Below are 22,410 nucleotides of genomic sequence, written 5' to 3'. Positions count from 1 at the left end.
ATTTATCTTTGCTCTTGAATAATTTGCTTTTTTAATACCTAATTTTATTAAGTTTATAAATGAAAAGCAAAAGTATTAGCTAATGAGCTTAATTAGCTAATATATATATATGTTAATAAAGTTATTGTGTGGAATGGTAGAAAAAGCATTTTCAGTACTGAGTCCAGAGAATTAGATGCATAACTCCTGTCACTTAACAAGAATCTGTTCAGACCCACTTTCCATGGTCACACCCATGTCACTATGCATATGCAAAAGCAAGGAGGGGAGGTGGTATAGGTTAGACTATGAGGACTCCGTGTCACTTGAGGATTGTGTTATGTTCACAGAATTGTAAGACTGGAAGTGACCTCAAGAGGTCATCTAGTCCAGTCCCTGGCATTCATGGCAGGACTAAGTATTATCTAGACCATCCTTGACAGGTGTTTGTCTAACCTGCTCTTAAAAATCTCCAGTGATGGAGATTTACTCCGGTGCTTAACTACCCAGAGAGTTAGGCAGTTCTTCCTAGTGTCCAACCTAGACCACCCTTGCTACAATTTAAGCCCATTGCTTCTTGGCCATCCTCAGAGGTTAAGGAGAACAATTTTTCTCCCTGTTTCTTGTAGCAACCTTTTATGTACTTGAAAACTGTTATCATGTCCCCTCTCAGTCTTTGCTTCTCCAGACTAAAACCCATTTTTTTCAATCTTCCCCCATAGACAATGTTTTCTAGGCATTTAATCATTTTTGTTGTGCTTCTCTGGACTTTCTCCAATTTGTCCACATCTTTCCTGAAATGTGGTGCCCAGAACTGGACACAATACTCCAGATGAGGCCTAATCAGTGTGGAGTAGAGTGGAAGAATTACTCAACATTAGAATGGCCCTACTGGGTCAGACCAAAGATCCATCTAGCCCTGAATCCTGTCTTCTGACAGTGGCTAGTGCCAGGTGCCCCAGAGGGAATGAACAGAACAGGTAGTCATTAAGTGATCCATCCCCTGTCGCTCATTCCCAGCTTCTGGCAAACAGAAGCTAGGGACACCATTCCTGCCCATCCTGGCAAATAGCCATTCCTGCTCATCCTGGCAAATGATGGACCTGTCCTCCATGAATTTATCTAGTTCTTTTTTGAACCCTGTTATGGTCTTGGCCTTCACAACATCCCCTGGCAATGAGTTCCACAGATTTGCTCTGCGCTGTGTGAAGAAATCCTTCCTTTTATTTGTTTTAAACCTGCTGCCTATTAATTTCATTTGGTGACCCCTAGTTCTTGTGTTATGAGAAATAGTAAACAATACTTCCTTATCAACTTTCTCTATACCAGTCATGATTTTATAGACCTCAATCATATCTCCCCTTAGCCATCTCTTTTCCAAGCTGAAAAGTCCCAGTCTTATTAATCTCTCCTCATATGGAAGCCGTTTCATACCCCTAATAATTTTTGTTGTCCTTTTCTGAACCTTTTCCAATTCCAATATATCTTTTTTGAGATGGGGCAACCACATTTGCACACAGTATTCAAGATGTGGGCATACCATGGATTTATATGGAGGCAACCTGATATTTTCTGTCCTACTATCTATCCCTTTGCTAATTATTCCCAGCATTCTGTTCGTTTTTTTGACTACCGCTGTACATTGAGTGGCTGTTTTCAGAGAACTATCCACAATCACCCCAAGATCTCTTTCTTGAGTGGTGAAATCTCTGCAAGTTGTGTGGTAACTTTTTTACTTACTTACAGCAATTTACTTACTTGCAGCAATTGTGTTGCTTACAACACTCCTGCTAATACATCCCAGAATAATGTTTTCTTTTTTTGCAACAGTGTTACACTGTTGACTCATATTTAAATTGTGATCCACTATGACCCCAGATCCCTTTCTGCAGTACTCTTTTCTAGGCAGTCATTTCCCATTTCGTATGTGTGCAACTGATTGTTCCTTCTTAAGTGAAGTACTTTATATTTGTCCTTATTAAATTTCATCCTGTTTACTTCATACCATTTCTCCAGTTTGTCCAGATCATTTTGAATGTTAATCCTACCCTCCAAAGCACTTGCCACCCCTCCCTGCTTGGTATTGTCCGTAAACTTCATAAGTGTACTCTTTATGCCATTATCTAAATCATTGATGAATATATTGAACAGAACCAGACCCAGAACTGACCCCTGCAATACCCCACTTAATATGCCCTTCCAGCTTGGCTGTGAACCACTGATAACTATTCTCTGGGAATGGTTTTCCAACCAGTTATGCACCCACCTTATAGTAGCTCCTTCTAGTTTGTATTTCCCTAGTTTGTTTATGAGAAGGTCATGCGAGACAGTATCAAAATCTTTACTAAAGTCAAGATATACCAGACTACTGCTTTCCCCCATCCACGAGACTTGTTACTCTGTTAAAGAAAGCTATCAGGTTGGTTTGACATGATTTGATCTTGACAAATCCATGTTGACTGTTACATATCACCTTTATTATCTTCTAGGTGATTGAAAATTGATTGCTTAATTATTTGCTCCATTATCTTTCAGCTGCAGTTATGCTGACTGGTCTATAATATCCCAGGTTGTCCTTATTTCCCTGTTCATAGACGGGCACTGTATTTGCCCTTTTCCAGTCCTTTGGAATCTCTCCCATCTTCCATGACTTTTCAGCGATAAACACTAATGGCTCAGATATCTCCTCAGTCAACTCCTTGAGTATTCTAGGATGTATTTCATCTGGCCCTGGTGACTTGAAGACATCTAACTTGTCTAAATAATTTTTAACTTGTTCTTTCCCTATTTTAGTCTCTGATCCTACCTCAGTTTCACTGGCATTCACAGTATTATACATCCAATCTCTACTAACCTTTTTAGTGAAAACTGAAACATAAAAGTAATTTGGCACTTCTGCCATTTCCACATTTTCTGTTATTGTTCCCTCTTCCCCATTGAGTAAATGGGCTTACCCTGTCCTTGGTCTTCCTCTTGCTTCTAACGTATTTGTAGAATGCTTTCTTGTTATCCTTTATATCTCTAGTTAGTTTAATCTTGCTTTGTGCCTTGGCTTTTCTAATTTTGTTGCTACATCCTTTTGTGTTTGTTTATATTCATCCTTTGTAATTTGACCTAGTTTCCACTTTTTATAGGACTCTTTTTTGAGATTCAGGTAATTGAAGATCTCCCACTTAAGCCAAGATGGTCTCTTCTGCCCTTAATAATGTCTCTTTGAAAAACTGCCAACTTTCTTGAACTTTTTTCCCCTTAGACTTGCTTCCCATGGGATCTTACATACCAGCTTCCTGAGTTTGCTAAAGTCTGCCTTGTTGAAATCCATTATCTTTATTGTGCTGTTTTCCCTCCTACCATTCCTTAGAATCATCAACTCTACCATTTCATGAATGCACTCACCTAAGCTGCCTTCCACTTTCAAATTCTCAGCCAGTTCCTGCCTATTTGTCAAAATCAAATCTAGAACAGCCTCTCCCTTAGTAGCTTGCTCCACCTTCTGAACTAAAAAAATGTCTCCATACATTCCAAGAACTTGTTGGGTAATCTGCCATGTTATTTTCCCAACAAATGTTGGTGGATTCCTTTTTGATTTTGTCAGCTTTCTCGCCTGTTTTGTTTTGTCAGAGTAGCTCAAAGAAGCCAGAATAGGGAGCAGGTTCTGATCCTTGAGTCACTGGAGTTGCAGGTTAAAATCCCAGGAAGTTTTATTTTTAATTCTCTGTTTCAAATAAAATTTTAAAAACTGGGGTTCTGTCTGCTCTATATAGACATTAAAGATCTCATGACATAAGATTAACTATTAACTAGAAATTTTAAAAAATGAAATTGAGATGTCATGAAATCACATGAATATGGGAGCTTGGGCTTTAAGAAAACCATCTGATATCAGCAGACTAATAATAAAATTGTGAGAGCTGGCAACACAACAGGTTGAGGATGAAACTTTGTAGGAGGAACTTCTTCCAGAGTTTTACTGCTCCCCTGAAACCCTCTTCCAAAGAGAAAAGGAGTACTTGTGGCACCTTAGAGACTAACAAATTTATTAGAGCATAAGCTTTCGTGAGCTACAGCTCACTTCATCGGATGCATTTGGTGGAAAAAACAGAGGAGAGATTTATATACACACACACACAGAGAACATGAAACAATGGGTTTATCATACACACTGTAAGGAGTGGCTATACTTCAACAAAAAAGCTTCAAAAACAGACTCCAAGGAGAGACTGCTGAATTGGAATTAATTTGCAAACTGGATACAATTAACTTAGGCTTGAATAGAGACTGGGAATGGATGAGTCATTACACAAAGTAAAACTATTTCCCCATGGTATTTCTCCCTCCCACCCCACCCCCCACTGTTCCTCTGATATTCTTGTTAACTGCTGGAATTAGACTACCTTGCTTGTCACCATGAAAGGTTTTCCTCCTTTCCCCCCCTGCTGGTGATGGCTTATCTTAAGTGATCACTCTCCTTACAGTGTGTATGATAAACCCATTGTTTCATGTTCTCTGTGTGTGTGTGTATATAAATCTCTCCTCTGTTTTTTCCACCAAATGCATCCGATTAAGTGAGCTGTAGCTCACGAAAGCTTATGCTCTAATAAATTTGTTAGTCTCTAAGGTGCCACAAGTACTCCTTTTCTTTTTGGAATACAGACTAACACGGCTGCTACTCTGAAACCTCTTCCAAAGGTTTATCTGTGGGAAGGGTAATTTGGGCACATGAAAGCAATTTATGCAGTAAAATGAATCCAGTCTAAAGGTTCAGTTCTCCTGCATATATCTAATCCAAACAATCTTGAAGGAACTTTCAATGAAAGTATAATTTGGGCATATAACAATAGTTGGCATTTATAATACCATCCATTATTCTTTGGAGAATAAAGGGAATTTTCTAAAGCCCAGATCCTGCAATGAGCTTTCTTGTGGGAGAACCCTCATCTCTGTGCAGGGCCTCATGGGTTTCAGTTGCAGGATTGAGGCCTAAAATTGCTATTTATATACTCCCCAATATATTTTCATGACCATATTTAGATACATTATATACATCCATGGCTATCAACAATTGTGAATGCACCTGTTTTTTTCTGCCCTGTTGTAATACCCAAAGGACGCTGTTAGAATTGTGCCCTATTGTTGTGGATGCTGTATAAACACAGATAAACAGGCAGTGCCTTTTCCAGAAAACTTTCATTGTAAAATCTCATTTTTCTTTTTTTTTCTGCATAGGGTTAAATTTGGAATTGGGCACAGAAATGAAGAGTGAATACCAGTATCTGTGGAATACTGTAATAAAATTAGCTGCCAGCTGTGATTTTGGAGATGCTTTCCCAGAGAGAACCACCTCACAACTGTTCCTTGAACAGAAACAAATGTTATTTAAAGGTACTAACAACTGTATAAAAATGACTGGTATAAGCATAATAATAATCGACAGTTATAAAATGTTTTACATAGTCAAAGTGCTATACAGTTATGAGCTTTTAAATTCTTTCCCTTCTAATAATTTATGACTTTATGAGTCTGTTCATTGAAGTCAGTGACAAAACTCCCATTTGATGCCAAAAGGAGTCTGATTAGGCCCTGTGCATGAAATCCTGGCCCCATTGAAGTCAATGGGAATTTTGCTATTGACTTTAATGAGGCTAGGATGGCACCCTTTGAGTTTGATTCTCAGTCCTAAACCAGGCTCTTTGTGCTGGCAAAAGAGCTAAAGCAGAGTAAATAAAATGATAATCTAAAAGCCCTGTTTCAGTCCAGGGACAAATTGTCTCAATGTGCAGGCATTGTGGTAGATAGCAAGAAGGCTGTCTATTGAGGACTTCCTCAAAAGCCCTGGCATGTGGGGTGTGCTGGGGGCAGAGCTGGAGCAGGGACAGGTTTGGCAGGGGAGTCTATAGCATACAGTGCTGTGGAGATTCCAGGCAGCACTGCAGCCCATAAGGCAGTCCTGGGAGGATGCTGCAACCAAAACATGCCCTCTGGGCTGTCTAATTACACTGGGAGCCATATAGCAGCCCGAATCAGAAGGATGCAAAAGTTGCCTTAAGGACCATTTAGCCCTTGCCTCTGGACTGGGCTGCAAGATCTGTGACTTTCCTGTCTATCGCTATCAGGCATTTATTCTTTCCATACTTGAGGGTAACTTCGGTTAAGCTTTTCAAATGTTTTGTTAAAACACCGCAGCGTTCTCCAGAAGACCTTTTGTAATATAAAAGGAGGTCTCTTGTGTTCCCCACATCTCTTGTGAATCAACACAGAGGCCATTTACAATCAGACTCATAATTTATGTTCAATGCATACCATAATATTACAAATTCTCCTTTAACATCACTGATTATTACTTAAATTGTATTTCTTGTTACCATTTGATTTATAACATACACTTGACAAAAATTAGCAGGATTTTGTATATACTTTTTGCTCTTTGGAATTGCAGATGGTAACATAAAAGTGTATGTGTTAGTTAACCAGTATTTATCACGTTTTCATTAACCCTGCAAAGAATCTAAGGAAGAAATTCCCAGTATAGGGCTCATCCCAGTGAAATCTGACCTTGTTGAAGATTATGCTGGAGCTGTTTTGGCAGATTTACCTATTTTAAGCAGGTACATTCTTTTTACATTTGTCCAGGTTTTTCTTTTTTAATTAAATGAGATGCTATGAGCTGATTCTTTACTGCCCTGCATCTTATGTCATTATTTACACTTGTGCAGTAGGTAGTATTTTACATCCACTTTGAACTGGTGTAAATATTAACATTAGGTGCAGAGTAAGGATGACTCAGACTCTAAATCCTGACTCCATGTTGTATTCTTTATCCAGTTGTTGATTAGCCTAACAGTCTCTGATAATGCTTGCTCTACAGTTTTAAATAGCTGCTTTTACCATACAATGTGTACTTGAAGGGCCGGATACTGATCCCATAGAAGCCAATCACAGAATGCAAATTGATTCAAATGAGAGCATTACCTGAATAAAGATTAAGTAACTATAGATTTGTAGGTTTTATGGATAACATGATTTAACCCTAGTAACAGGTTCTGTACTGGGGTGCTGGAGGAGAAAATCTTTCCCTCCACTCAGGCCAATAAATGGCTTCAGAGTTGCTTCATGAAAGCTACCTGTGGGGGGAGGAGGGGTAATAGCCGTTTAAACCCTCAGTGAGCCCCTGCTGTGAATGGAGAATCTTTGTGGCAGTAGATTCTCTCCATTTGTCCCTTCCTCAGTGTTCCCCTGCTCTGCTCAGACACCTGCTTTGTATTCCCATACAGGGAGTCCTCAGAGAGTTGTGTTCTGTGACACACAAAGGATGTACCCCTCCTGTACTGACTCCCAAATCCTGGCTTTGACAAAATTATGCATGGAATTTTGTTGTTTCTGTGGCCAAGAAGTGTGGATTTGCACTAAACTAAATATCAAATACGAAGTCAGACAATACAGATGTGCACCTATTAAAGATTAGTTCTGTGACTTATGCTATATGATTCTTCACTAATCCATAAAGAGTTAAGTGGGGAGGACAGGAACCCACAAGAGCAAAATGAAGTCATGAGGAATCAGGTGCCTGCCACAGAAGAATTAAGAATATACAAGTGAAAAAAAGATCTCTTTGGTATGACATATTCTTCTAGTCAGTATTAGGTATTACAACGAATGTCAAAACATTTTGTTTATAATGAAGTGGGTATAAGGCTTGTTATATAGGATGTGCCAGAAAACTAAAAATACATAAGTATCACTGTACATACTGTGTGTATTTTTCAGCAATGATCCTGCAGTTACTTCACTTATTAAACAAACAGAATTTGATGAACTTCAGCACTGGCATTCAGGCAAACCTCTCAGTGATGATTATGACAGAATGAGGTGCACCAATGATGGTAAAAACATAAAACCTACTTGTCTAGTTGGATAAAACTCTACTGTTGTCAAGGTTATCACATTTTAGAGGAGAGACTGCTTTCATTCCAGATAATTTTCCACATATTATATAAATATACTTCAAATGGGTATTATTACAATAATTAGTTTCATAGTAAATACATTACATTACATGTAATTACTGATTACATTAATTTATCTTGAATAGACCAACGATTTGTTTTGATTTATCTTGAATAGACACAAGTAATGCTACAAGCCATATTTTCATGAGGCTCTCTTTTGCAAAAATTTGTGCAAAAATTTGTCACCTGTGCAGAAATTTACACATAGACAATATATATGTACACATACAATTTGGTATTTAAAATTGCAGTTTGGGTAACTGTATTTACCTACTCAGTTTATATGCATAAGAGTTCAGATGACTGCACAAATGGGGCCATGGCTAGCTTTACCCTATGAAAATAGCATTAGAAAGCAAAATAACTTGCATACTTTTTAATTTTCTGGCAATTTTTCCTATTTTCACATACTCAGAAAATAAACCACGACTCCACATTGATCTTAGATTTGCACATTTGTATTATCGAGTTAAATATACATTTGAGAGGCTACCAGCCACTTGTATACAAAACTCTTGCTCTGTTGAAAAATTACCATCTGCCAGAGCATTATATAGTGAATAAAACATCTTATGAGGTGTTTTACAGGACTTCTGTGTGAGTATTAATAGATAGTTATTCATTTATAAAATAACTAGTGTAAACTCAATGTGTCAGATTCATCTCTAGTATCACTTTACTATTTACATATAATGAATATGTACACCTGCTATGTATATATGTCTAGTGATTGTGTTTTGTGGGGTTTAAACATGAATATGACACTAAGTGGCCAGATGCTCAGATGCCATGGCAATGGGCATAGGATAAGAATGTGAATGGAACAGAATAAACTAGAACAGAAAATGCCTTTGACCAATAATGACAGGTTTCAGAGTAGCAGCCGTGTTAGTCTGTATTCACAAAAAGAAAAGGAGTACTTGTGGCACCTTAGAGACTAACAAATTTATTTGAGCATAAGCTTGCATCCGATGAAGTGAGCTGTAGCTCATGAAAGCTTATGCTCAAATAAATTTGTTAGTCTCTAAGGTGCCACAAGTACTCCTTCTTTTGACCAATAAGTGTCTCAAGCCTATTATTATTGATGTTGGATGTTCTTCTTTAAGAGTTTCATTCCTGGTGGAACTCCACAATCCATTACATTAGTCATTTTTTCCCACTCCAACCCAGTTGCTGTATGTTGCAGATAGATGAGCTGCTTTATACTTTTACTTTTAAGTTAAGTAATTGAATTAGTAGCACTAAAAATGGCTTCTAATTCAGCTTTCTAAAAAAATGACCAACTTTAAAGACTTCTCTGAATCTCTATGATATATGGTCTAGAGAAGATATGTGGCATTGCTCCTTGATGTTCAGCCACTTGAAAAGCATTGCTGACTATAACTTCAAAAGAAACTACCACATCCCTCTCATGACAAGATCTCTCAGCTGCTATGAAGTTTTACTATTAGGTTGTTTTAACCATCTTTCTATCCTTGCTTAAGTAATACCTTTTCATTATTATTTATTGTAATGTAAACTTTGTGTAAACTGTTTAACACTGCTAGTCTCAATGAGAGGTCTCTACTACTGTAGTTTGAACATTTATGTAAGGGTCAATATGAAATGATTCATGGTGGTATATGACTTATTACTGGGAGTATAATAGCTTTGAGCCAGATTTTTAAAAGTATTTAGGCATCTAAAGTGGCAAAAAGGGACTGAATGGGATTTCCTTTGAAGGTTATGTGCTGGCATCCAGGTGTTTTTGAAAATCCCAGTAGGTATCTATCTGCATCTTTAGGTGCCTAATGCCTAGATTTTCAAATTGCTTTACTTAGCATTGCAAGGTCTAAGGTCCAGATTCACACCAAAATGCCTCTTTAGTCTAACACTTTGGTGCAACTCACATTCTCCACACTACTACCCAGCTGCTGCCTAACCCCATAGGGTATGTCTACATAGCAGTCAAACACCCAGCTGGCCCAGGTCAGCTGACTCGGGCTTGCAGAGCTCAGGCTGTAGGACTGTAAAACTGCAGTGTAGATGCTTGGGCTGGAGCACGGGCTCTGGGACCATCCTCATCTACAGAGTCTCAGAGCCTGGGCTCTGTCTGATCCCAGATATCTATACCACAATTCTACAGCCCTGTAATATGAGGTCTGCAAGTCTGAATCAGCTGACTTAAACCAGCCACAATTGTTTAACTGCTGTGTAGAGACCTAAGTCTACATTGAACCTAGTTTCCATAGGTAGGCACATGCAAAACTGCCTAAGTCTTGATGCCACCCCATAGTAAATAAGCAGCTCAAAGCCCAAATGCAAGCCAAAGCCCCAGTGTCTCTGAAGCAGGATTCTCAAATTAGGTGAGAGAGTGCCTCTCTTGCCAGCATGCCTATAGGTGCAGGCCCAGCACAAACAATGGATGGGTGGTGTGTGTCCTCAGAATAGCAATAGCCCAGTGATTAGGGCACTCAGCTGGGATGTTGGAGACTCAAGTCCTGCTCCAGATCAAGCAGAGTGGGGATTCAAACTTGGATCTCCCACATCCCATGGGAGTATTTTGGAAATACACAAGTATGCTGTCTTTTGTGCTGGCCCTGAGCTGTAGATGTGCTGGTGAAATATATGTACCCTCACCTAGTTTGAGAATTCTGCTTCATGGCTGCCAGGATTTTGGTTTGCACTAGGGTTCTGAGCAGCTCACTATCTGTGAGGGGGCATTCAGGACTTAGGTGGCTTTACACATGCCCACCTGAAGGGATGTAGGCAGCAGTTGAGCATAGTTTTGAAAATGCCTAAATGTTGGGCATAAGTGCCTAAGTATCTTTGTGAATCTGGCCCTAAGTACCTAAATCAGTTTTCAAACTCGGACTTAAATTCTTATGTCAGCTAGGGTCAGATTTTGAAAAGGTGTTAAAGAGAGCTAAACGTCTATATACTTTTCAAATTCTGGACTTGGGGCACTTTTGAAAATTTTATCCAAGGCCTAAAGTTGGAGCTTTCATCTCTTGCCAAAAAACTAATACATTGGAATTCCACCAATTACCTTATAAGTAAAAAATAACGTTATTTGTTTCCTGTAGCAAAGTCCAAAAGTCCAGAAGAAAGAAGGGGCATACAAAAGTTACAGTCTTATTATCGACTTTATGGAAGATCATTGGAAGGCAACATTTCAAAGACAATTGTAACCCAGGTGGATGTGCACTTGGTTCCCACAAGCACTAAGGCTGCTGTCACAAAGACAAAAAAATTACATGTAAGCATATTCAAGTTGTTCCATAGCATACCTATGCTTTCTGCTGTCCAAGCTAAGATTTTTCCTTCTGGTGTAGTTGCTTTAGTCAAGAATACTTACTTGGGAATTTTCATTTGTCAATCATTAGTAATTTTTATTGAAAGAATAAATCCATCCTTGCACCCTAGATTTAATTGGTAATTATTGTAAACCCATTTTTATTCCTGTACAGAAATATAAACAAGTAGCTGTGTTTGGAGCTGGAGCAGTAAAATGATAACAGAAAGCTTTAATTTTGGAGACCTATACAATTTATATGTGATTGGGTAGGAAACAAAAAATAAATTTAAGGTAGGGGTGGTTTTTTACAAAACCTTTTCGAAATAATCAGTTTAAAAATTGAATGAGATTCTTGAGGTTTGTTTAAATATGCTGCTTGAAAACTATATCAAAATAGCCATTAAAAAGATTGAAACAATCACACAGAAGATGCAGGTGGCTCATATGAATATTCCAAATTTGAAAAATACATGTTTATGACACATCTTTTATGTCAGTGTTTGTGGATCAAATTAATGTCAATACAGTACAGTTGAATACAGTACTGTTGGTTCTGAGCTACAATTTGTGGTTTAAAGTCTCAAGTCTTAGTTGGACTCATGGCTAGTACTAACATTTGGGGTGAAAGGGATGGCAATAGAGGACATTAGTTTGTGTTTGTTTTGAGAAAATATTCCTAACCAATGCAAAATCTAAAAGATCTTTGATTTTGATTTCCCTGCATTTGTGACAAATAATGTCTGAATTTATATATCAAGAAAGATTTGATCATGCAAGCACTATTCCATATTAAATTGCTGACTAGAATAATACGTGCGCTGTTTCTGATTTCACAGGATACATGAAAAAGTGTTAATGGGCAAGATTGAGCAATAGTAATTATTACTGTATTTCTTAGTTAAAATATCATTACAATTTTGTATCATTCAGTGTGGAGTATAGTTTTAGGGCCTGAACAAAGGCCCATTGAATTCCCCAAGAGTCTTTTCATTGACTTCAGTGGGTATTTGATTTGGTCCCTAATTGTCTTCAATTTACTGAAATACCTGGAACTACAATTAGAATTTTCATTTTCCAGGCTTAAAATAAATGCCTTCAAGTTGTGACATAAACCATCTTTTTCATTTTTCATGTTTGTGGCTCTTTAGATATTAGAAAGTTAAAGAACTATTTCATATACTTTTGGTATGATTTGTTTAATAAGCCTTTTTTTGTAAAACATGTACCAGTATTTACCAATAAATTATGACTTGCACAGAATTCAGTACTATTTTAAACAAAATTCAAAGCAAAACACAACACACAAATGGGGCAAAATCCTATAATTTGCAGTCAGTCGTTATTCAGGCAAAATTCCCATTTACTTCCAAGGATTGGGCTCAAGGCTTACAACATTTTTCAAATTGCTTGCACACATTGGTATTTAGTTCTGTATATCTTTATTAATGTTTTTGTAGAAAAGTAAAGCAGAAATAATTGCAGAGGAAAACCAGAAGCGACTAGAAGCTAAAGAAGAGAAGAAAGAACAGGAACAATGGAGTGCCTTATCTGTGTCAATTGAAAGGGAAATTAAAGAGAATTTTATCTGTGGAATAAATAGACTGGAGAATTTCCTTAAGACATGTCAAAGTAATTCTGTGACATTCACAGCAGAAATGGGAGGACTGAATGTCTCTTTAGAAGTTTGGAAGGAACACTGCAGAAGCCAAGGTATATTTTCTGAATTCATTTTGGGCCACAATCATTCTGCATCCTGCATCCCCAGTCCCATCCCGCAACCCCCACCACCTCCAAAGCTTTCATTAGACTTTCACAGCTAGAATAAAGGCACATAGTAATGCTAATTTTGAAGTATAGGGAGAATGAAGCCTCTTTTCAATTGCTGGCCTGAATTTAGCCCACTATTGGCAAATTCAGGATGCCATGAGTCAGATTTAAATTACCCACTTAAACTATATTGTAACTGTTTTCTTATATCACCAAACAGTAGGCACACATTACAAACATAAAATCTTGATTTCACTGTACAAAATGTAGAAGAATGCATAAGCTGTTCACTGAGCTGAGTTGTGCGACAGAAGGTGACTGGACTGGTCTGTAGAGCCTGGGGCAGTTAACATCCCCACAACACTATCAGGAGCCTGTGTAAAGCTGCAGCTAAAGAGTATTATGGAGATTAGGTGCTAGAGAAAGTATGTCCTGAAGGGGCCAGAGCAGTAGCAACCTATACCCCTCTGATTGGCCCATGCTTACTATTTCATCCTAGAAGGTGCCCTAGGAAGGTGTCTGAACAACCAAGCAGACATGTAACTTGCTGTGGCTCTAGACCTTGCCTTGTGTTTCCAATCTCTAGTCTCTTACCCTGACTTCAGCCTGGTAACTGATCTCTGGTCTTTGACTCTGACCTAGACTCTTGCCTCCTGATTCCAGCCTGGTAACTACTGCTGACCTCTGGTCTTTGACCTTTGCTTGACTCTGACCCTGACATTTGCCTAGTGAGCCCAGCTGTAGCAATTACACTGGTACCTGCTTGCAGACTAGTGCATTGTGGCCATCCTTGACTTGGTGACACCAACCCAGCAGTGATCACTAGGCCTGACGGCCTACGCCCTGGCCCCTTGCAGGTTTGGCCTGCATGAGCAGCTGGAGCATTTCATCTGCACATAGTCCAATCACATAGTCCAAGTATGGGGAAAGAGCCATGCCACCTCTCCTGGGATCTTTTAAAAATAAAATAAAATAAAATATAAAAAACACCGCAGACATGGTTGGTGGAGTGGGGTCTGGTCCCAAAACCTGAAGGGTAGATTGAAACAGCTTCTGATGATTTGATCATATATCAAATGATTCCTTTATTTATTTTAGGCAAAAAATCGAGAGATTTAAGCATAGCTGTCCAAGTGATGAGGAGAATTCACATACTTCTTGAAAAACACCAGGAACTATTAAAGAAGTCACATGTACAAAAGTTGTCCAGATGTCTGAAATACCTTGGATTTGAGAATTTGGCATGCTCTTTGTCTAGCCAGGTAATTCTTATGGAATACAATTAATTTTTACAGAATATAATTAACTAATGAAATTAAAAGTGGTACAACAAAGATTACTTTGGCACTTGTGCCCATTTCCTGATAGTTTACACCCATTGGGCCTGAACCTGGCCAAATTGAAGCCCACTTCCCAATGTGTTACTTTACACTGCCATTTTTATCATCCAAATGTTGCATTGTAACACTGTAGAACAAGAAAAGATGGTTCTAAACCTCACAGAATGATACAAAATAGAATCTCAACAAAAATTTATACAAGTTATTCAGTCCTTCATAAAATGTAGCTGATATGCAATTATTTATACAGTACAAGCTGTTGTTTTAGGCTTTCTGCAGGCTCAGGGATACATAACTGCAGCCATTTATACTTGTTTCATGTATTACTTCAGTCTGTAATTTAACATTGAATAATACTTGTGGAATTAAATCTTTCCATAGCAGACAATTGCAGATGTATATTCAGCTTGCCTTAGAGTACATGGACTTTGTTGATAACTATCAGATCCATTAAAAAATTATGGTCACATTCTCACTACATCTGCATGTAGAATTCCCATTAACTTTTATGATTTCATGCATTGCTCAAGCCAGCATTGTATGGTCTTTGGTATGGAAGTGTCTGAAAGTCACCTCACCTCCTCAGCACACATCAAACTAATTTTTCAAAACTTGTATAATGTTCTACAATGCAAAAGCCAGATGCCATTTTCAATTACTCTATCCCTAATTCTAAATCTGTCTTGAATTTTAATTTGACCTTGCAGATAATAGAAAGTGACACTGAGAAGATAGCCAAATATACTACTGAGATGGGAGCAGCTCGTTTTCAGCTACAATATATGGGCTGCTACTTGTTCAGAGAAGAGAGGAAAGATCCAGATCCCAGAGCACAGCATTTTATACCAGACACATGGCAGGTAATGTTACATGTAAACTATTTTTAAATAGTGCTGTTAGAGATTCTATCAAGGTTTTCTTTCAAAATTTAAGAAAGCAATAAATGAGAGTCATACATGATAATAAACATATTTCATTTCTCTCACTGTTGTAATTTATCCTCTCATTTACCCCCTTTTATCTTTTGTTTACTGTCTTATGCTACTTTCTGTCTTATGCTACTTTAAGCCCCAGTCCTGCATTGGGATCTTCTAGCACAGACTCCCAAGGCCATATGGTGACCCAGAAGAATGCAGTGATGTCCTGTGGAAGGCAGTGAAACTGCATGGTACAGGACTCTGCAGTCACAGATCCCCATGCGAGATCAGGGCCTTAGAATCTAAACTCCTCAGGGCAGCAACTTATCATTTTTTACCTGTTTGTTAAGTATCAAGAATACCTCTGGAACTTTGTGTGCATCGGTAATAATATTGTAATATGATTCACTTTCATGCATAATCTGAGTTTGAATTTTAAGTTATTTATTGAAAGACAATTAGAAATGTACCAGTGAAATACAAACTTTTTTTTGTTTACACAGGGTGGAGAGTAATAGTTTCAGTTCATTTAGTGTGTTATTACTTATTTACACAATATCTGTAACAAATACACTCTAATGGGGTTTTACATTTAACTATTTCATTGGACTGTCTGGGAAACAATCCCACATTCCTTGTACACCCAAAGCTTCCAATGGCCCAAGGATAAGAAAACTTGTCAAATCTCTGGGTTTACACTGCAGAGAAACAATTTTTTGTCAGGGGAAAGCTCCTAGTCTATGGGTAAATCCTTGTTGAATTGGCTGCCCTTCTCCATCCACCTGTCTCTAGGAAAGGAACAGTTGATCCAAGCTGCTGCATGTCATGGATGGTTATAAACTGTTCAGGAAGGACAGGCAGGGCAGAAAAGGTGGGGGAGTAGCACTGTATGTAAGGGAGCAGTATGACTGCTCAGAGCTCCGGTACGAAACTGTGGAAAAACCTGAGTGTCTCTGGATTAAGTTTAGAAGTGTGTGCAACAAGAGTGATGTCATGGTGGGAGTCTGCTATAGACCACCGGACCAGGGGGATGAGGTGGATGAGGCTTTCTTCCGGCAACTCACGGAAGCTACTAGATTGCATGCCCTGATTCTCATGGGTGACTTTAATTTTCCTGATATCTGCTGGGAGAGCAATACAGCGGTGCATAGACAATCCAGGAAGTTTTTGGAAAGCGTAGGGGACAATTTCCTGGTGCAAGTGCTAGGGGAGCCAACTAGGGGGAGCGCTTTTCTTGACCTGCTGCTCACAAACCGGGTAGAATTAGTGGGGGAAGCAAAAGTGGATGGGAATCTGGGAGGCAGTGACCATGAGTTGGTTGAGTTCAGGATCCTGACGCAGGGAAGAAAGGTAAGCAGCAGGATACGGACCCTGGACTTCAGGAAAGCAGACTTTGACTCCCTCAGGGAACAGATGGCCAGGATCCCCTGGGGGACTAACATGAAAGGGAAGGGAGTCCAGGAGAGCTGGCTGTATTTCAAGGAATCCCTGTTGAGGTTACAGGGACAAACCATCCCGATGAGTCGAAAGAATAGTAAATATGGCAGGCGACCAGCTTGGCTTAATGGTGAAATCCTAGCGGATCTTAAACATAAAAAAGAAGCTTACAAGAAGTGGAAGGTTGGACATATGACCAGGGAAGAGTATAAAAATATTGCTCGGGCATGTAGGAAAGATATCAGGAGGGCCAAATCGCACCTGGAGCTGCAGCTAGCAAGAGATGTCAAGAGTAACAAGAAGGGTTTCTTCAGGTATGTTGGCAACAAGAAGAAAGCCAAGGAAAGTGTGGGCCCCTTATTGAATGAGGGAGGCAAGCTAGTGACAGAGGATGTGGAAAAAGCTAATGTACTCAATGCTTTTTTTGCCTCTGTTTTCACTAACAAGGTCAGCTCCCAGACTGCTGTGCTGGGCATCACAAAATGGGGAAGAGATGGCCAGCCCTCTGTAGAGATAGAGGTGGTTAGGGACTATTTAGAAAAGCTGGACGTGCACAAGTCCATGGGGCCGGACGAATTGCATCCGAGAGTGCTGAGGGAATTGGCGGCTGTGATTGCAGAGCCCTTGGCCATTATCTTTGAAAACTCGTGGCGAACGGGGGAAGTCCCGGATGACTGGAAAAAGGCTAATGTAGTGCCCATCTTTAAAAAAGGGAAGAAGGAGGATCCTGGGAACTACAGGCCGGTCAGCCTCACCTCAGTTCCTGGAAAAATCATGGAGCAGGTCCTCAAAGAATCAATCCTGAAGCACTTAGAGGAGAGGAAAGTGATCAGGAACAGTCAGCATGGATTCACCAAGGGAAGGTCATGCCTGACTAATCTAATCGCCTTTTATGATGAGATTACTGGTTCTGTGGATGAAGGGAAAGCAGTGGATGTATTGTTTCTTGACTTTAGCAAAGCTTTTGACACGGTCTCCCACAGCATTCTTGTCAGCAAGTTAAGGAAGTATGGGCTGGATGAATGCACTATAAGGTGGGTAGAAAGCTGGCTAGATTGTCGGGCTCAACGGGTAGTGATCAATGGCTCCATGTCTAGTTGGCAGCCGGTGTCAAGTGGAGTGCCCCAGGGGTCGGTCCTGGGGCCCGTTTTGTTCAATATCTTCATAAATGATCTGGAGGATGGTGTGGATTGCACTCTCAGCAAATTTGCGGATGATACTAAACTGGGAGGAGTGGTAGATACGCTGGAGGGGAGGGATAGGATACAGAAGGACCTAGACAAATTGGAGGATTGGGCCAAAAGAAATCTAATGAGGTTCAATAAGGATAAGTGCAGGGTCCTGCACTTAGGATGGAAGAATCCAATGCACCGCTACAGACTAGGGACCGAATGGCTCGGCAGCAGTTCTGCGGAAAAGGACCTAGGGGTGACAGTGGACGAGAAGCTGGATATGAGTCAGCAGTGTGCCCTTGTTGCCAAGAAGGCCAATGGCATTTTGGGATGTATAAGTAGGGGCATAGCGAGCAGATCGAGGGACGTGATCGTTCCCCTCTATTCGACACTGGTGAGGCCTCATCTGGAGTACTGTGTCCAGTTTTGGGCCCCACACTACAAGAAGGATGTGGATAAATTGGAAAGAGTACAGCGAAGGGCAACAAAAATGATTAGGGGTCTAGAGCACATGACTTATGAGGAGAGGCTGAGGGAGCTGGGATTGTTTAGTCTGCAGAAGAGAAGAATGAGGGGGGATTTGATAGCTGCTTTCAACTACCTGAAAGGGGGTTTCAAAGAGGATGGCTCTAGACTGTTCTCAATGGTAGCAGATGACAGAACGAGGAGTAATGGTCTCAAGTTGCAATGGGGGAGGTTTAGATTGGATATTAGGAAAAACTTTTTCACTAAGAGGGTGGTGAAACACTGGAATGCGTTACCTAGGGAGGTGGTAGAATCTCCTTCCTTAGAGGTTTTTAAGGTCAGGCTTGACAAAGCCCTGGCTAGGATGATTTAACTGGGACTTGGTCCTGCTTTGAGCAGGGGGTTGGACTAGATGACCTTCTGGGGTCCCTTCCAACCCTGATATTCTATGATTCTATGATTCTATGTTCTGAAGGAACGCCTGTTCCCTCAGCAAACATAGCAAACATAGCTCTCTCCATATTATCAGTAGAAAGGGGGAGAAAGGCTGAATCAGAAACAGCTTGCTCTTTTCTCAGGTTCACACACGCAAAAATGTCACTTGCTTGAGGAGCAACATAAAACTTGGCAAATATGCTGGGAGTGGGGAAAAGATTGTGCTGCCACTTCCTCCCTCCGACCTCCACCCTGGCCAACTTCTAAAGGTCATTGGTAGGGTGGGGAGAAGAAAAACGAAATGCTGGGGAATGGGAGTTGGGGAGAGCTCTGGGCTGTGTGGTTAAGTAGTACTGGTATAACATTTCTGATGTAAGAAACAATGACTGCATTAGAGAAAATGGTGACTTTTTTGCTTCTAAATTATATACTGCTGAACTGACTGGTTTATAATTGCTTTTTTTTGGAAAAGTTTCCTTTTGAACTGAAAACTTTCTTGTACCAAGAATTCAAACCCAAGTGCATTTTCCAGGCCAAATTACAGAAAAAGATTGTTTACAATTAAAAATCAAAGTGTGATGGAAAAAATATAACACCACTGCAGCAACAGAGAAAAATATTTTGAACTTTATAATATTGATATTAAGCATATCAATATACAATCTATATATATAAAATAAAAGTCTTGAAAGAAATGACTTGTTTTATCTACAGCGAGAACTTCTTGATGTTGTAGACAATAATGAGTCTGCAGTGATTGTTGCTCCTACTTCATCAGGGAAAACCTATGCTTCATATTATTGCATGGAGAAAGTTCTGAAAGAGAGCAATGAAGGAGTAGTTGTATATGTTTCACTAACAAAGGTATGGCTATATCTAATTACATATTTTGTATGTTGACTATAGTATTTCCCGATATTATTAAAACAATTTTAGTGATTATTTAAACTGATTTAGATTATATATGTTTGTTTTAATCAGACATATCTACTTTAATTAAACATGTTTAGAAATATCCCATCTGATATACAGAATGTAGTTTATGTTAATGTTCATACAGCACTTCGAAGGTGGCAAGCACTAAATAAGTGTATATTATGTCAATGATGAAAGTAGCATTTGATCAGGGTATCAAAAAACATAGGAACCTGATAATTGCCTGCTGGATCGGACCTAAGGTCAATCTAGTCAAATATACAGTCTCTGATAGTGGTAGTACCAGATGCTGCAGAGAAAGGAGCAAGAAACTCCATAATAGGTAAATGTGGGATAATCTTTTTAATGAGGGTTTTATCCTAATCCCAGATAGTTAGAAATGGTCTTAAACTATGAAGCTTGGGGTTTTATAATCCTTTCAAAGCTAATTTTTAGCATTAACTATTATAAGTCTGGATAGTAACACACAGAAAACTAGTAATTCACATTCAGTGCATATATGATGTATCTAATACAAGTGCAGTTTTTCAATACTGCCTGTGAAATCAAATTTTGTGCACATTTGTGATTGTTGGGAATCCAAATGGCATTTTCATTTGCAAATAAAGAATCTGTGCACACAAATTTTGCCTGCACCCTCAGAGTCTGACTTTTGGAAAATTCTGGAACATACTGTAGGCCAAACAGAAAAAATTAAGATGTTTGTACACCAATGCAAGGAGCCTAGGTAACAAAATGGAGGAACTAGAGCTACTGGTGCAGGAAGTGAAACCAGATATTATAGGGATAACAGAAACATGGTGGAATAGTAGTCATGACTGGACTACAGGTATTGAAGGGTATGTGCTGTTTAGGAAAGACCAAAATAAAGGTAAAGGTGGTGGAGTAGCATTGTATATCAATAATGAGGTAGAATGTAAAGAAATAAGAAGCGATGGAATGGATAAGACAGAGTCTGTCTGGGCAAAAATTACATTGGGGAAGAAAACTATTAGTGCCTCCCCTGGGATAGTGCTTGGGGTGTGCTATAGACCGCCAGGATCTAATTGGGATATGGACAGAACCCTCTTTAATGTTTTTAATGAAGTAAATACTAATGGAAACTGCGTGATCATGGGAGACTTTAACTTCCCAGATATAGACTGGAAGACGAGTGCTAGTAATAATAATAGGGCTCAGATTTTCCTAGATGCGATAGCTGATGGATTCCTTCATCAAGTAGTTGTTGAACCGACTAGAGGGAATGCCTCATTTTAGATTTGGTTTTGGTGAGTATTGAGGACCTCCTAGAAGAAATGGTTGTAGGCGATAATCTTGGTTCAAGTGATCTTGAGCTAATTCAGTTCAAACTGAACAGAAGGATTAACAAAAATAAATCTGCAACTAGGGTTTTTGATTTCAAAAGGGCTGACCTTCAAAAATTAAGGAAATTAGTTAGGGAAGTGGATTGGACAGAAGAATTTATGGATCTAAAAGCAGACGAGGCCTGGGATTACTTTAAATTAAAGCTGCAGAAGCTATTGGAAGCCTGCATCCCAAGAAAGGGGACAATATTCATAGGCAGGAGTTGTAGACCAAGCTGGATGAGCAAGCATCTCAGAGAGGTGATTAAGAAAAAGCAGAGAGCATACAGGGAGTGGAAGATGGGAGGGATCAGCAAGGAAAGCTATCTTATTGAGGTCAGAACATGTAGGGATAAAGTGAGACAGGCTAAAAGTCAAGTAGAGTTGGACCTTGCAAAGGGAATTAAAACCAATAGTAAAAGGTTCTATAGCCATATAAATAAGAAGAAAACAAAGAAAGAAGAAGTGGGACCGCTAAACACTGAGGATGGAGTGGAGGTCAAGGATAATCTAGGCATGGCCCAATATCTAAACAAATACTTTGCCTCAGTCTTTAATAAGGCTAAAGAGGATCTTAGGGATAATGGTAGCATGACAAATGGGAATGAGGTTATGGAGGTAGATATTACCATATCTGAGGTAGAAGCGAAATTCAGAAAGCTTAATGGGACTAAATCAGGGGGCCCAGATAAACTTCATCCAAGAATATTAAAAGAATTGGCACCCAAAATTGCAAGCCCATTAGCAAGAATTTTTAATGACTCTGTAAACTCAGGGATTGTACCGTATGATTGGAGAATTGCTAATGTAGTTCCTATTTTTAAGAAAGGGAAAAAAAGTGATCCAAGTAACTACAGGCCTGTTAGTTTGACATTTATAGTATGCAAAGTCTTGGAAAAAATTCTGAAGGAGAAATTAGTTAAGGACATTGAAGTCAATGGTAAATGGGACAAAATACAACATGGTTTTACAAAAGATAGATCATGCCAAACCAACCTGATCTCTTTCTTTAAGAAAGTAACAGATTTTTTAGACAAAGGAAACGCAATGGATCTAATTTACCTAGAATTCAGTAAGGCATTTGATACCATGCCACATGGGGAATTATTAGTTAAATTGGAAAAGATGGAGATCAATATGAAAATTGAGAGGTGGATAAGGAATTGATTAAAGGGGAGACTACAACGAGTCCTACTGAAAGGTGAACTGTCAGGCTGGAGGGAGGTTACCAGTGGAGTTCCTCAGGGATCAGTTTTGGGACCAATCTTATTTAATCTTTTTATTACTGACCTTGGCACAAAAAGTGGGAGTGTGCTAATTAAGTTTGTGGATGATA

At 39.2% G+C, this 22,410-nt stretch overlaps 1 protein-coding gene across 1 annotated transcript in view; it reads left to right on the top strand.

The window, feature by feature from the left end:
* Positions 1-22,410, top strand: part of LOC119855074 (probable ATP-dependent RNA helicase DDX60) — an 80,645-nt gene that overhangs the window by 18,153 nt on the left and 40,082 nt on the right. The window contains 8 exon segments of the mRNA XM_043513849.1: positions 5,206-5,361; positions 6,482-6,584; positions 7,744-7,859; positions 11,051-11,223; positions 12,720-12,972; positions 14,128-14,291; positions 15,077-15,229; positions 19,510-19,659. Of these exon segments, the coding sequence (XP_043369784.1) occupies positions 5,206-5,361; positions 6,482-6,584; positions 7,744-7,859; positions 11,051-11,223; positions 12,720-12,972; positions 14,128-14,291; positions 15,077-15,229; positions 19,510-19,659 (1,268 nt within the window).

This window comes from Dermochelys coriacea, chromosome 4 (genome assembly GCF_009764565.3).
Source record: "Dermochelys coriacea isolate rDerCor1 chromosome 4, rDerCor1.pri.v4, whole genome shotgun sequence".
Lineage (NCBI taxonomy): Eukaryota > Metazoa > Chordata > Testudines > Dermochelyidae > Dermochelys > Dermochelys coriacea.
Note: the sequence above shows the minus strand (reverse complement) of the source record. Positions and strands in the feature narration are given on the sequence as shown.